The 17375-nt window shown below is 45.9% G+C and overlaps 1 protein-coding gene across 1 annotated transcript in view; it reads right to left on the minus strand.

Moving 5' to 3' along the window:
* The window catches only part of LOC126534665 (phospholipid-transporting ATPase ABCA3-like), a 130955-nt gene that overhangs the window by 35537 nt on the left and 78043 nt on the right, over window positions 1-17375 (minus strand). The window contains exon 15 of the mRNA XM_050181927.2: window positions 6776-6938. Within this exon, the coding sequence (XP_050037884.2) occupies window positions 6776-6938 (163 nt within the window). The remainder of the gene's footprint in view (window positions 1-6775; window positions 6939-17375) is intronic.

Here is a 17375-nt window from a genome sequence, read left to right on the forward strand (position 1 = left end):
CTGTCATCGTCTTATTGCGCTGCCCCTTCAAGATGTTCAACCAGTAAGTATAGACGTCGTATGGATGCGGCACTTTCCGCTGCTTGTAGTTAGTCCGCGCTTTTCGAGCAAACGAAATCGCGGGTGCGGTGTCCAGCGATTCGCAAAAGCGAACCGTCAGCGTTCCGAGCCGTTCACTTTCCGAACTGTGGTGCGAGATCCCGCTCCAGCGCAGCACTATGCGGAATAACAAAACTGAGAAATAAAACGTGAGAGCGCGGGCGGCGCGAGGTCGAATGAAAATGAAGCCCTTTGAACATCCGCACCATTGTCATATATAATGGCAACGAGGTTTTTTAGCTAATAACCGAACAGAAGGCAACGACTGTCATATTCTGCCGCGTTATAATACAGCTGCAATGATCCTTTTCTTACCAGTGGTTGAGCACTAGTGACATTTGCAGTGAGCCGTTACGATGTCACCTGGGCTAGTACTATAGCGTGTCCCGGTATAGAGTGTTAAACCATTTCCAACATTTACCTTAATTTCTCGCTTACTGAAGCTCCGTTTTCGATAATATTAACGCCTCGAACGTTTTCGAAAATAAGTCAATCACTTTCGCTTGACCTAATTTGTGCCTTTATATAGTGGCCCTTTCAGAGGGAGACGGCGGCATGAAATGAGAGAGCAAACCGGTGCAACATCATCCAGACGGTGTTAACAGTAAGACATGGAGTCGGGTAGGCTATTGTGTGCGTGTAGACGACAATTTGTGGTCTATTAGACCAACAATGATCACTAAGAGGATTGAAGTATGCAGTCGAGGACGACCAGGGGACAAAGTAGTGAGATGATAAAATTTGTGGGTGCAGAATGGAATTGGGTGACCCAGGATAGGGGTAAGAGGATATCGATGGGAGAGGCCTTCGTCCTGTCAGCAAAGAACATTTCAAGTCAAGTCAAGTTTATTTCCAACACCGAGTCGGAGGTTCTTGGGCGAAAAGATGTCGCAGACACCTTGAGAGTGCCCAAGGACCCATTAAATAGCAGCAGGCAGATTTCAAAAATAATCATCTGAAACGCTGTACAAAAATGTAGGCATGAAATATAATTCAAGCAACGCAACACGTTTAGTGCACAAAATAATTGCATATAATACAGATGTCACAAAATCTTTGTAAACACTTGTGCAAAGGCAACAAAAATAATTTTGTACATCAAATTAAATATATATCAAGATAGCAAAAGAAAGATGTTGTTCGAGTGGTTCTTGCATGTTTAAAAGCATATTTCGCACATGTTTCTTGAATTTACATTCTGGTAGTTCGAATTTGGTACAAGTTAAGAATTTGTTCAGTATTGCTGGTATCTGGAATTGAAGAAGACATTCTCCGTAGCTTGTACGGGAAAAGGGAACTGGTATGGATTGATTTCGGAGAGAGTATCGGGGGGAGCTATCAAATGAATGCTCATCATCATCATCATCATCATCATCATCAGCCTGATTACGCCCACTGCAGGGCAAAGGCCTCTCCCATACTTCTCCAACTACCCCGGTCATGTACTAATTGTGGCCATGTTGACCCTCCAAACTTCCTAATCTCATCTGCCCACCTAACTTTCTGTCGCCCCCTGCTACGCTTCCCTTCCCTCGGAATCCAGTCCGTAACCCTTAATGACCATCGGTTATCTTCCCTCCTCATTACATGTCCTGCCCATGCCCATTTCTTTTTCTTGATTTCAACTAAGATGTCATTAACGCGCGTTTGTTCCCTCACCCAATCTGCTCTTTTCTTATCCCTTAACGTTACACCTATCATTCTTCTTTCCATAGCTCGTTGCGTCGTCCTCAATTTAAGTAGAACCCTTTTCGTAAGCCTCCAGGTTTCTGCCCCGTACGTGAGTACTGGTAAGACACAGCTGTTATACACTTTTCTCTTGAGGGATAATGGCAACCTGCTGTTCATGATCTGCGAATGCCTGCCAAACGCACCCCAGCCCATTCTTATTCTTCTGATTATTTCACTCTCATGATCTGGATCAGCAGTCACTACCTGTCCTAAGTAGATGTATTCTCTTACCACTTCCAGTGCCTCGCTACCTATCGTAAACTGCTGTTCCCTTCCGAGACTGTTAAACATTACTTTAGTTTTCTGCAGATTCATTTTTAGTCCCACCCTTCTGCTCTGCCTCTCCAGATCAGTGAGCATGCATTGCAGTTGGTCCCCCGAGTTACTAAGCAAGGCAATATCATCAGCGAAGCGCAAGTTACTAAGGTATTCTCCATTTACTCTTATCCCCAATTCTTCCCAATCCAGGTCTCTGAATACCTCCTGTAAACACGCTGTGAATAGCATTGGAGAGATCGTATCTCCCTGCCTGACGCCTTTCTTTATTGGGATTTTGTTGCTTTCTTTATGGAGGACTATGGTGGCTGTGGAGTCGCTATAGATATCTTTCAGTATTTTTACATACGGCTCGTCTACACCCTGATTCCGCAATGCCTCCATGACTGCTGAGGTTTCGACTGAATCAAACGCTTTCTCGTAATCAATGAAAGCTATATATAATGGTTGGTTATATTCCGCACATTTCTCTATCACCTGATTGATAGTGTGAATATGATCTATTGTTGAGTAGCCTTTACGGAATCCTGCCTGGTCCTTTGGTTGACGGAAGTCTAAGGTGTTCCGGATTCTATTTGCAATTACCTTAGTAAATACTTTGTAGGCAACGGACAGTAAGCTGATCGGTCTATAATTTTTCAAGTCTTTGGCGTCGCCTTTCTTATGGATTAGGATTATGTTAGCGTTCTTCCAAGATTCCGGTACGCTCGAGGTCTTGAGGCATTGTGTATACAGGGTGGCCAGTTTTTCTAGAACAATCTGCCCACCATCCTTCAGCAAATCTGCTGTTACCTGATCCTCCCCAGCTGCCTTCCCCCTTTGTATAGCTCCCAAGGCTTTCTTTACTTCTTCCGGCGTTACTTCTGGGATATCGAATTCCTCTAGATTATTCTCTCTTCCATTATCATCGTGGGTGCCACTCGTACTGTATAAATCTCTATAGAACTCCTCAGCCACTTGAACTATCTCATCCATATTAGTAATGATATTGCCGGCTTTGTCTCTTAGCGCATACATCTGATTCTTGCCAATTCCTAGTTTCTTCTTCAGTGCTTTTAGGCTTCCTCCGTTCCTGAGAGCTTGTTCAATTCTATCCATGTTATACTTCCTTATGTCAGCTGTCTTACGCTTGTTGATTAACTTCGAAAGTTCTGCCAGTTCTATTCTAGCTGTAGGGTTAGAGGCTTTCATACATTGGCGTTTCTTGATCAGATCTTTCGTCTCCTGCGATAGCTTACTGGTATCCTGTCTAACGGAGTTACCACCGACTTCTATTGCACACTCCTTAATGATACCCATAAGATTGTCGTTCATTGTTTCAACACTAAGGTCCTCTTCGTGACTTAAAGCCGAATACCTGTTCTGTAGCTTGATCTGGAATTCCTCTATTTTCCCTCTTAGCGCTAACTCATTGATCGGCTTCTTATGTACCAGTTTCCTCCGTTCCCTCCTCAGGTCTAGGCTAATTCGAGTTCTTACCATCCTGTGGTCACTGCAGCGCACCTTCCCGAGCACGTCCACATCTTGTATGATGCCAGGGTTAGCGCAGAGTATGAAATCTATTTCATTTCTAGTCTCGCCGTTCGGGCTCCTCCATGTCCACTTTCGGTTATTCCGCTTGCGGAAGAAGGTATTCATTATCCTCATATTATTCTGTTCTGCAAACTCTACTAATACCTCCCCCCTGCTATTCCTAGTGCCTATGCCATATTCCCCCACTGCCTTGTCTCCAGCATGCTTCTTGCCTACCTTGGCATTGAAATCGCCCATCAGTATAGTGTATTTTGTTTTCACTCTACCCATCGCCGATTCCACGTCTTCGTAGAAGCTTTCGACTTCCTGGTCATCATGACTGGATGTAGGGGCGTAGACCTGTACAACCTTCATTTTGTACCTCTTATTAAGTTTCACAACAAGACATGCCACCCTCTCGTTAATGCTGTAGAATTCCTGTATGTTACCAGCTATATTCTTATTAATCAGGAATCCGACTCCTAGTTCTCGTCTCTCCGCTAAGCCCCGGTAGCACAGGACGTGCCCGCTCCTTAACACTGTATATGCTTCTTTTGGCCTCCTAACTTCACTGAGCCCTATTATATCCCATTTACTGCCCTCTAATTCTTCCAATAGCACTGCTAGACTCGCCTCACTAGATAATGTTCTTGCGTTAAACGTTGCCAGGTTCATATTCCAATGGCGGCCTGTCCGGAGCCAGGGATTCTTAGCACCCTCTGCAGCGTCGCAGGTCTGACCGCCGCCGTGGTCAGTTGCTTCGCAGCTGCTGGGGACTGAGGGCCGGGGTTTGATTGTTGTGTTCATATAGGAGGTTGTGGCCAAGTACTGCACCAGGGTGGCCAATCCTGCTCTGGTGAGGGAGTGTGTTACCGGTTCTGGTCACCGGCATCAGGCCACACTCCAGGCCTGTTTATGCAATTTTATCAACACGCGGATTTTTTTTTTTTTTTTTTTAATCCGGTGGAAAATTGCGCGGCACCGGGATTCGAACCACGGACCTCTTGCACGCGAGGCGGGTGTTCTACCTCTACGCCACCGCTGCTCATAAAGCTTGTTTTTCCTCGTATAAAGTAGTAGTTTATATGTATAAAGATCACTTGCTCTAGTAATATCGTGCTTTATGAACAGCTGATGAGTACGTAGTTCGCGAGGGTGCCCATAAAAATTTTCAAATATTCTGAGAACCTTTTTCTGCAACACCTCGAAGCTGTTTAGGTTCTGAACAGACGTTTTTGCCCATACTAGCGCGCAGTAAGACAAACGAGAGTAGAAGTGGCCGTAATATATAGCTTTCTTTAGCCATAATGGAACTAGGTTTGATAACCTGTACAGACAGCCTATAGTTTTGCCCAATTCAGAAGCAAGCCTTGACACATGGGTATTCCACGACATGCTTTCCTCGAACCAAACACTTAGAAATTTTTTACATTTTTGACGTGCATGTAGTGGCAATCAAAATCCAGGAACAGTAGCAGCAAAAAATTGTTTTGTAAATCCAAACATTCCTTGGAGCAAACTCGCATGCCAAGAAAGAAGGCAGGGTTACAAAAAGAAAAAGAAAACATTTATTTGCTAAATATAGATGCCAACGAAAGCGGCGAGAAAAGCAGCGTATGAAAGGGCCAAATTGTCATCCACCCCACGCAGCCACAAAAACGCACAGGGCTTTGTCAAACACAAAGCGTCCTTGTAGCTTAGTGCTACAGTAGGGTGGGCGACGATTTCCCCCTTTCATTCAGCTTCCTCAACCTCGCGGGCTTCCGCGGAACTTATCTGACAAAGTCGGGTATCGTTGACTGAGAACAGAAGTTTGGGTCAAGTCCGTCCGCTATTGTACGCGTAACCGCGTACATTCGAGAAAGGTCGGCGTACATTCGAGAAAATACGCGACATTGGAGAGCTTTAGCTGGTTTTAACTTTCCGTGATGCGAGATACGTTACCGCAATACGTGATACCTTCTATACTGTAAATATATAGTATGGTTTAGGCGATCATGTCAGTCAGTGAGTCAGTGTTTTATTTTCAAACAAATACATCTGTGAAAAAGTTGCGGATACTTCAGCAAAACTAGGCACCGTCCACCCTGTAGGCTAAATATACAAGCAAAAAGCGAATAATTATATAAGCAAAAAGTGAATAATTAAAGTGACAGCTAGGATAAACACACTAGCGAAAGCAAATAATTGTTTTACACCAGTACGAAAAGTAATAATATTACATGTAACATCAGATTCACACATAATAAGGCAAGAGAAGACAAATGGCACCGCAGTTCTATGCTTAGTGAGAACATGATATAAAGCAATACAATGATGAGTGGGATGCTGAAACTTTGACCTCCCGGCAATGTCTACCGCGGTTCAGCGGAGATGTGGCGCACGCGCTGAGCTCCTTAGATACGTATCGCGTCAAGTTAAAACTCTATACTATTCACGTCAAGCCCATAATCTGATCAAGTGACTCCTTTCGGTTATGTAGAATTAGCGACAGCAAGAAATTATGCGCCGAGCGATTGATGGCAGCGATAATGCGGTGATAAAACAGTGACCGGCATCAAGTAGAAGACACGTGCGTGGCAATATCCCCAAAAGGGATGCACGCAAGATGCACGGCCTAAGTTTTCCTACTAAAATTACCAGAGGGCGCTGCGATCATTCAGCTGCCATGGATTTGTCCAATCGTCGTGCCTGTGGCTTGCGATGTTATTTATTGCACAAAATTTCGAAGCAGTCCCCCTGTCTAAACGCAGAAGAAAAATAATACTATGCGTGTACGTATAACTACTGCGCAATGTTGCGTTATGACAACAATGTTTTGTTGAAGTTGATCAATTTACAAAAGGCACAAGAACTATTCTGAGAACCTTTTTCTGCAACACCTCGAGTCTGTTTAGGTTCTGAACAGACGTTTTTGTCCATACTAGCGCGACAACAGCGCGACATACAGCGGGACAACATTTTGGCAAATTTCTGTACCGTACCCACCGTTTCCAATGCTCACTGAACCGCCCCGCTCTGGGTACTAGCGCCAGAGTTTCGTCTAATAGTAACTCGATCCAGGATGCTCACACGGCCTTCGAGATCACCCGCCAGCGCGCAATCTCGGAGGCCACGATACGTGGTCCCTCGCCATGGTAGTGAAAACAAGCCTCACGCTTGGCCTCGACGGTGCTGGCGGCGTCGTCATCGCCCTCCTTCTTGCGCTGCGAGCGGTGGACGTGGTACTCCTCGCCCACACGGATCAGCACGTCCTCTAGAGACGTCATCGACAGGCCGACGGACTCGACGCCCAGCTCCTCGGTGCGGGATTCCAGGTCCTGCGCACCCGGGGGGAACATACATCGTTACGGATGTAAAATAGATTTATTTACAGTGAAAAGGGTAGAGAAGACATGCGACGGTCCGAAACCACCATCATCATCATCAGCCTGGCTACGCCCACTGCAGGGCAAAGGCCTCTCCCATACTTCTCCAACTACCCCGGTCATGCGCTAATTGTGGCCATGTTGACCCTGCAAACTTCTTAATCTCATCCGCCCACCTAACCTTCTGCCACCCCCTGCTACGCTTCCTTTCTCTTGGAATCTAGTCCGTAACACTTAATGATCATCGGTTATCTTCCCTCCTCATTACATGCCCTGCCCATGCCCATTTCTTTTTCTTGATTTCAACGAAAATGTCATCAACTCACGTTTGTTCCCTCACCCAATCTGCTCTGTTTTTATCCCCCTTAACGTTACAACTATCATTCTTCTTTCCATAGGTCGTTGCGTCGTCCTCAATGTAAGTTGAATCCTTTTCGTAAGCCTCCAGGTTTCTGCCCCGTAAGTGGGTACTGGTACAACACAGCTAGCTGTTATACAATTTTCTCTTAAGGGATAGTGACAACCTGCTGTTCATGATCTGAGAATTGCTTCTGTTTGCTTCTGTCTGCTTCGTTGTTTCTGTTTTTCTTGAGACACTTGTACACGAGCGCACGCAAGTTGGCGAGCGTGGTCAGCATGGGCGATGGAATCACGGGCATAATCGCTAGTTGAAGATGTGGTGGACGGAAGCACAGTCTCCAGTGGAAGCGTCGGTTCTCGGCGATGCAAGAGGTAAAACGGGGAAAGGCCAGCAGTTTCGAGACGGGAAGAGTTGTACGCAAAGGTAGTGTAAGGTAGAGTCAGGTCCCAGTCACGGTGGTCGTCTGAAACGTATTTGGACAGCATGTCTGTAAGGGTGCTGTTCGTTGGAGGGTGGTATGAGGTGGTAAACTTATGGTGTATTGAGCAGGCACGCATGATGTCAATGACTTTGGCCAAAAACTTACGGCCACGGTCTGTTAGCAATTGACGAGGAGCACCATGCGTCAAAATGATATCACGTAGGAGGAAGTCCGCAACATCAGTTGCACAGCTGGTCGGAAGAGCGCAGGTTACGGCGTAGCGAGTCGCGTAGTCCGCCGCGACTGCAACCCACTTGTTTCCTGATGTAGATTGCGGAAATGGGCCGAGAAGGTCCAAGCCGACACGATGTAAGCGCTCGGCAGTAATGTCGAGCGGCTGCAGGTAACCAGCGGGGATCTGGGAAGGCTTCTTGCGTCGTTGGCAAATTTCCCAAGCGGCGACGTAACGTCGCACGGAACGGGCAAGGCCTGGCCAGAAAAAATGGCGACGTACACGGTCATAGGTTCGAGATACGCCGAGGTGGCCTGCCGTTTGTGTGTCGTGAAGTTCTTCTCGAACGGTAGAGCGGAGGAGTTTAGGTACTACAAGCAGGAACTCACAGCCGTCCGGATGAATGTTACGACGGTACAGAGTACCGTCGCGGAGAACGAAGAGGCGTAGAGTAGCATCGGCCGGAGAGTGTTCAAAACGGTCGTTGAGTGCTCTGATGCAGGCGTCACGACGTTGCTCGTCGGCGAAATGAAGCAGCTGTGATACAGAGAATACGCAAGCAGCACTGGTAATATTGGAGGAGTCAGAGTCGGCAACAGAGTAACGCAACAAGCTGTCAGCGTCTCTCCAATCACAGAGTCTCTCCAATCACAGAGTCAAGAGTAGCGCTGCATTCATGTAGGAAATGTATGCCTAAAATGGCATCATGAGTTGCGTGGGCCAATACAGTGATCTCGGCTCCAAATCTCTGTCCTCCGATCGCAACCAAAACTGAGCAAAAACCAACAGGGCGCAACATTTCACCTCCAACTCCCCGAAAAGTTTCTTTGCGATCCCCACGTGAACATAACTTTCTGTATAAGCGATCTTTGAAGCGCGGACTCATAACAGAAATAGCGGCACCCGTCTCGACAAGAGCAGTAGTTTTTACACCGTCTATACGCCCGCACACCTTGTTCTTCAGCATAACAAAAGACGGAGGAATTAGCGAGTCTGACGGTCTCGCGACGGCAGCTGTGGGGTCTTCAGGAATTGATGTTCTTCGGGATTTTCTTTTGTACTTGTTTGCCGTGAGTTGCCTACCAAACTCGGAAAAGTGACGCAAATCGAACACAATGTGGTCAGCTACATGAGGCGACGTGTCTACGAGTTACCGAGCTAGCAGCGGTAGCCGACGATACGCGGACGGTCTCGTGGCTTTTAATTGTTACCTCTCTCTCGGACGCGAGGACAAAGGCAATGCATGATGCTTGAACAGGGATGAATAATGATGAGAGTGGGATTGGTACAAAAACACTGCATGTACATACTGGGGTATCCCGGCTTATCATGCACGAGTTTAATCACAGATATAATGCCAGGTTAATAAGTCCGAATGCATGTATTTTTATGGCCTTGTTAAAAAAAACCAATCACCAATCTTTAGTATTCCTGAATCCTACAGAAGATAAACACCCATTTAAACGCGAACAAGTCCAGTGACATTTAAATGCGTTTGTGGCGTTTTCAGTTTCGTCTTCATCTGTAACACCGAATTCTTTCAGACTCTACAACACAAATATTTGAAATTATTCAATGCGGAGTCTCAGCTCACACAGCGACTGCACGTCTCAGCGGCGAGTAATATTACTCGGCACGGGCATGCTTGTCAGTTTTGTTTAGTTTGCGTTTCAATTGAAGCTGACTGTACTTAAGTTGCAAGCAACCGTGCCGCAGTCATACAGTGTTACAGTCCATGCGCAGTAACATATGCTGTGCACAAGAGGAAGAATAACGCAGGTTTTCAGGCACACCTTATGACTATGTCAGCGACTGCCTGAATTACTATGTAAGCGTTAGCCTCTACAAGGGATGAAGCGTGGCGGTGCCAGTTTGCTAACTCGATCTGCTCTCGTTGGATTAACAACATACGACATATTCGTCTAAAGGATGTGTCCAGAACAAGGAAGATTGTCGCTATTGATTCAGAAATATTCAGCCTTTCAAATACAACAGAGCAGTTGGCCTACACTGCATCTGTGTTGGGGCTTGTATGTGTTCTCACGCAGAGCATACCACGCGTTGAGCCACAAAACCAGAGATGCTTGTTCCGTACGGCCGCTTTTGCTTGCTTTGGTCTCCATGTCCATGCGCGTCCACGTGTCCTTAATGATTTCATTGTATGGATTTCCTTCCGAAGCAAAATGGGAATACATACAAATTCGCACCAGTACAGATATATGGAGCTTTAAACCTTCCTAACAACACCGCAGTGGTGTCCCTTTGACTCGAGGCATCGGGTACCGCTGGGTAGGTGTGCAGTGGGTTTCTGGTCCCATTGACAGGTAACCGCGAAGATGCCTGTCGAAGGCGGATTCGCGGTTGTTGCCAACGACTTGGACCATGCACACCGGTGGGATATCATTGTATTCAGTTGTGTACGCCATCGTCAGTTTGGCCCTAGTTGGTCAGGCATAGGCGACGCGTCCCAGGCTGAGGCCCGGATTGTGGTCCGGTCGGCAATTCGGGTCAATGGAGAGTGTGGAGTGGAGGAGGAGGATCAGGAGTCCCACTTTTTCTCTTTTTTTTCCCCCGAGTTTGCAATGGCGTTAATTGTTCCTGACGTGAGGCGTGTTAAGATCGGTGAGCGGGGGTTCGCTTGCTAAAATTGCATGGTAACAGAAGCATGGCATATTCAAACCATTTATGTATTTGGAACCGAACTACCTAGGAACTTTACTTTGGTATATTTGTGCAAACGAAAGAAACCATTACTCGATCATGCATGCGTCACGTTGACAGATGCTGCCGCTCTTCCGCTACGCATAACACAGTCGGAGCTCAATTGTGCATTTCGTTCGGCGTTCATTTAAGGCACAGCTTGGGAGTACATCCATATAAGATTCGCCTATCAGATAGCATAGGGGTCACTCCAACCCATTTCCCTTTGTTGAGCTCTTCTTTTCCTCCCCGGCTTTAATGTAGATGAAGAAAGAGGAGGTGAGGGCCAAGCAACGATCCTTGTGGTACCCCTGAGGAAACAGGACTCGGAGGAGAGTCAGTGTTATAACAGAGACAAACTGGGAACAATTTACTAAAAAGCGTTCAAGCCATGCAAGCACTTTGGAATCCAAATTTAGTAAGTCCAGTTTATATAAAAGGAGATTATGGCATACTTTATCGAAGGCTTTTGAAAAATCTAAAAATATACAGACAGCTATACAAGAACGATCGAAGATAGCATGAATACGGTGAGTGAAAGATACCAGTTGAGTATCACACAAGAATGTCTTGCGGAAACCATGTTGTGAAGGCGAAAAAAAATGAATTCGATTTAAGAAAAGAAACAAGATTAGAAAATAGAATATGCTCGAAAATTTTACATGGAATGCTGGTTGTAGAAATGGGGTGAAAATTTAGAGGCGAGTGTTTATTATCAGACTTGTGACGCGCAACCACCCTCCCGATCTTACAGTCAGTGGGGAGGGAACTAACTGTTCCCTAGGGACTGTTGAAAAATTTTAGTTAGTATAAATGATGAACAACAGACTGTATGTATAAGAAACCTAGGATCAATGGAATCGTACCCAGGTGAGGGGGATGGTTTTAAATTTTTTATAGCTTTGATCACGCCATTGTAGTCAATTATAATGGGAGACATTACTGTAAATCCTAAAGGTAGCGGAGTTGAATCGGCGGCGCAGCGTCAGCTCGCACTTTTATTCTTCTATGCGTTTGGTGACTTCGAACGTATGCATTTCCAATAACAAATTCGTTAACTGTTCTTCATGAGGCGACTTTGACGGCCCTTATACGGCGACGTGATGTGTGTTCATTTGTACACCAATATCACGACAATGTGTGCCGGTATTGTGCCATGCGTAGGCGTTCAAGATATAGAAGTGCACCAATGACGTGTGCCTCTTATTGAGGTACGCAAACAGTATTACGGCAGGGTTAGAAATTTAAAAAAAGAAAATGCGATTGAGACATAGCATTATTCATCAAAAACAAAATGAAATGGCTACTTAACACAACATCCACTTCGTATAGTTGGGCTTCGTTGCGTTTGTCTTCGCCGGACCTCCCGGCATGTATGCGGACTGATTTGTGAAAAACTCCGGTATAAATGAGCAGTACGGATGCAGTAACACGCCTAATACATGGCGTGTTTTTGGCGGTTCCAACATGCTGTGTCACTATACTGCTTGAATGCTAATCTGATTGTCGTCGAAAGAAATTCCCAAAGAATCCATATCTCGATTATTTTAATGGACATGTGAATTTTTCGCGATTTCTTTGGTACTTGTTTACCCTAATACGCCTGTTACATGGGCGACCTTAATCGCGGTTAACGTAACCGCGGTTAACGTAACTACGGTTATCGCTAAACGCAGGTTAGCCCGGTTACACGGCAGGCGAAACTGCCGTTAGGAACCACGGTTGACCACCAACCGAGCATAGCAACCTCGATTTAGCGTAACAGATGTTTCGGAAAAGGGCAAAATGGCGGACGGTACTTCTCCAGTGTGCTGCGCTGGCGCTTCGCAGATATCTTCCAAAAAGCGCGTCATTTGGCCTGACGCGACAACTGAGGCACTGATACGCATTTGCGAAGATAATCTGGCCGCTCTTCGCTCAAGTAGTCGAAACGCGCACCTCTACACAGAGATGACGGCTACGCGCAAATTTTAAGATGTAAGGACTTCGCAATCAAACTGGACAAGTGAGACCCACACAAACGTTGCGTGTTTGTGTGCGTCTCACTTTCTTGTCCTGTTTTATGGCGCTGCTTTTAAACTTATAACTTCAGAATTTTTAACATGTACTTTTTTTTTGTGATAATTTGTGCAATGTGAAATCGCAGTGTACATACATCAACATCTAAAAGCACCGCCTTTTCTGCCTTTCTTATTCGGTTTCTTTTTTTGTAAATTCAAGCGTATGGTTCCAAAGTGCATTCGCGCAAAGTTGTACTTCCTTTAATTATGTAACCAATGTTTGCTAGTTGAAACATTTATTCTTTCATTAAGACTCCTTTACCTTTTCCTTCAGTGGACGTAATATTATTTTATATTTACCCATTTGGGACCCTTAATTCTGATTCTCTCTATATATTTATGCCCCCCAGGCATGCTCACAACTGAGAGCAGGAGTATCGAAAATAAATAACCTACACGTGCAAAATGCAGTCTTACACGTTAAAGCTCTCAAATATGACAAATGTTTTGCTATAAAATAACATCTTTATACCACTGTAATCAAATGTCGATGTAAACTTATTCAAGATGAAGCCTGTACGCAAGAGATCACGTGAGGCGTCATCAAACCATTAAGCGTGATCGGGATAGCCCGTGTAACTCTGGCGGCCTACTGTTCGCGTTAACCACCATTGAGTTTAACCGCGGTTAAGCTGCCCATGTCACTAGGGTATAAGTTACCTACCGAATTCGTAAAAGTGACGCAAATCGAACACAACGTGGCCAGCTACATGAGGCGACGCTTCTACGAGTTCCCGAGCTAGCAGCGTTAACCGGCCATAGGCGGACGGTCTCGTGGCTTCTAACTGTTACCTCTCTCCGTCGCGAGGACCAAGAACATGCATAATGCTTGAACAGGGAAGAATGATGCTGCGAGTGGGATGTGTACAAAAATACCGTAGGTACATATTGGGTCTCCTGGCTTATCGTGCACGGAGTTTAATCACATATATAATGCCACGTTAGTAAGTCCGAGTGCATGTTTTTTTGTGGTCTTGTAAAAAACCAATCACAAATTTTTAGTATTCCTGAATCGAGCAGAAGATGAACACCCATTCAAACGCGAACAAGTCGATTGATACTTAAATGCGTCTGTAGCGTCTCCAGATTCAGCTTTATCTGTAACACCGACTTTATTCAGACTCTCGAATTATTCAATGCGGAGTCCCAGCCCACACTACGACTGCAGGTCTCAGCGGCGTGTAATATTGCTCGGCATGGGCGTGTTGGTCAGTTATGTTTAGTTTGCGTTTCAATTAAAGGTGATTGTGCGTAAATAAGCTGCAAGAAGCCGTGGCGCTGTCATACAGTATTAGAATCAGTGCGCTGTAACACTGCTGTGACCAACAGGAAAAATAACGCACGTTTTCACGCGAACCTTATGACTATGTCAGCGACTGCCTGAATTACTATGCAAGCGTTAGCCTCTACAAGGGATGAATCGTGGATGTGCCAGCTTGCTAACACGATCTTCTCTCGTTGCATTCACAGCATACGACACATTCGTCTCAACGATGTGCCAAGAACTAGGAACATTGTCGCTATTCATTCAGAAATATTCAGCCTTTCAAATACAACAGAGCAGTTGGCCTACACTGCACCTGTGTTGGAGCTTGTATGTGTTCTCACGCAGAGCATACCCCGCGCTGAGCCACAAAAGCCGAGATGCTTGTTCTGTACGGCCGCATTTGCTTGCTGCGGTCTCCGTGTTCATACGTGTCCACGTGTCCTTAATGATTTCATTGTATGCATTTTCATTCCGAAGCAAAATGGGAATACATATAAATTCGCACTAGTATATATATATGGAGCTTTAAACGTTCGGAATATCACCGCAGTGGTGTCCCATTGACTCGAGGCATCGGGTACCACTGGGTAGGTGTGTAGTGGGTTTCTGGTCTCATTGACAAGTAACCGCGAAGATGCCTGTCGAAGGGCGGATTCGCGGTTGTTGCCAACGACTTGGGCCATGCACACCGGTGGGATATCATTGTATACAGTTGCGTACGCGATGTTTGGCCCGAGTTGGTCAGCCATAAGCGACGCGTCCAAGGCTGAGGCCCGGATTGTGGTCCGGTCGGCAATTCGGGTCAATGGAGAGTGTGGAGCGGAGGAGGAGGATCAGGAATCCCACTTTTCTTTTTGCCCCGAGTTTGAAATTGCGGTGATTGCTCCTGACGTAAGTTGTGTTTAAAATCGGCCAGAGGGGGTTCGCTTGCCAAAACTGCATGGTAACAAAAGCATGGCATACTCAAATCGTTGATATCTTTGGAACCGAACTACCCACGAACCTTACTTCAGTATATTTCTGCAAAGGAAAGAAACCATTACTCGATCACGCATAGGTCACGTGCACAGATGGTTCCGCTCTTCCGCTACGCACAACACAGTCGGAGCTAAATTGAGCATTTCGAGAGATTGCCTTGACGAAATCGCATACTCCAATGACGTGCTGGAGCGTGCCTAACTGAGTCTTGCGGAAATTAAATTCGTTCTCGTACCTTTCCGGGTGCATCTTGTTTTGAAGGTAAGGGTGCGGGCAGCAGCCGTGCGCCGTATATTTTTTCTGCATCGTCGCTCGTGCTTCTCTCATTCACGTTTTCGGAGCAAAATAAGCAACGCCCGTCGCATGTGCGTAGTAGCTAAAAACTTCAAGACATGTCGAAGAACAATTCTTACGCTCCTGATTATTCAAATACCTGCAAAAAACTTGCCAGCGACACCGTTCTTATCATTCCCCGGGAGCCCGCCATCAGCAACGACAGTAATATATTTCCGCCTTACCGTGGGAAAACTCACGCTTTCCGTTGTCATCTCAGTGTTTGTCGCACTGTACATTTCATGTTTACACGGGTAAGCGATGAATATGACGACACAACCACGTTTTGGTTGTGTTTGTCCAATGTGCAGCATGCAAGATAGAGGCATTTTGTTTAGGTACTCAATACTGCTCACCGCCTCTACCATTGGTCGATTCTTTCCCGTGTTGCTCATACTAGAGTTCACGACTGCATGAGTGTATCGTGTTCGGTGTTAAAGCTGCTGAGGCTTGCGAGGACTGACGTGGTTAGTTTTATGCGGCCCGTTAAATAATCTCGTCACCTCTCACGCAGATACAATTTTTGAATATATATTTTACATGCGCGGCTTCGAACATATTCGACTGCTGATAGGTGCTTTGTGCAACACTTGTTCGTTTTGTTTTAATACGAGGTTTTAGCTTCGCCTGCTTTGTAAGGGGGCTTAAATCACGCTGTGTTTTATTTAGTGAAACAGATTTATTCGTTTCGGAGGAGGACATTGCCGATATTGTGGTTGCTTGGGAATTGTGTAAGAAAAGACGTAACTAAGGGCGATGCATTTCTGTTAGCTGGTGCACGTGGTATTGCTGCTCGATTCTCGCTAAAAACGTCGAATCATGTTTGTGAAGTTGTTACACCTTGATGCTGTCTGAGCAGACTTACCACGCACAGTGCGCTTTCTGCCCATACATTTTGTACCCACTTAAATTACTTCTTACCTTTTGCGACGTAGGACTACAGTGCCTACGTCGCAAATGACTAAATACCAGGCCTTGCCGCCAGCGCCCATATACCTTGGCCTGCGATGCTTTGCAAATAAGTATATCGTGTTGCTTCTTTCTTCCGAGCAGTCGACAAAATACAAATGTGGGCAAAAGTTGGTAAGACCAGCTTTGCAAGTCTTCAAGCTAGCCACTAGACGAATTTCAAATTGCGAAAGCTGCAGCAGGAGGTGCAGTTAGTCGACGTATACGTAGCGGATTCGAATCGGCGGCGCCGCGTCAGCTCGCACTTTTATTCACCCATGCGTTTGGTGACTTCAAGCGTGCGCATACCCATTAGCATATTCGTTAATTATTATACTTGAGGCGACTTTGGCGGCCCTTATTCGGCGATGTGATGTGTGTTCATTCGTACACGAAGAGCACGATAATGTGTGCCGGCGTTGCATCGTGCGGAGTCGTTCGAGATATACAAGTGCACCAGCGAGGTGCGCCTATTATCGACGTGCGGAAACAGTTTTACGGCAACGGTATAATTGTAAAAAAGAAAACAATGCGACTGAGACATCACATTATCCATCAAAAAACGAAACGGCTACTTAACACAAGCTCCACTTCGCATAATTGGGCTTCATTGCACTCGTCTGCGCTGGAACCACCTGGCACGTATGCGGACTGGTTTGTTAAAAATACCTTTAAGGAAGGTGGTATAAAGTTTGTAAGGAGGGATAAGGTGCCTCAGAAAGGCTGGCCAACGTTTCGATAGGAGGACCTATCTTCGTCAAAGGTGGCCTCGTCATCCTCGGCATGTTAGTTTTTAAGGGTTAGTGCAGTGACGTTACGTGCGGGTGTTGTCGCTGGCGGCTGGCTATAAAGGGAGAGACTTCAGAGGTAATGAGCGCTGTCGTCTGACGTCCGTGAGCTTCGTTCTCAAGATGAGGGGACAAGAGCGGGAGAGTGGGAAGGCGAGGAGAAAAGAAAAGAAAAGCAGAAAAAAACCGAAGCGACACTAAGACGAAAAAAAAAAGAAAGAGAGAAAGAACAAGAAAGAAAGAATTTCAAGAAAGACGGGGGCATAGGAGGGCGTTGGGGAGGCGGGAGGTTAGGGAGCAT

This window comes from Dermacentor andersoni, chromosome 7 (genome assembly GCF_023375885.2).
Source record: "Dermacentor andersoni chromosome 7, qqDerAnde1_hic_scaffold, whole genome shotgun sequence".
NCBI classification, from domain to species: Eukaryota; Metazoa; Arthropoda; class Arachnida; order Ixodida; family Ixodidae; genus Dermacentor; species Dermacentor andersoni.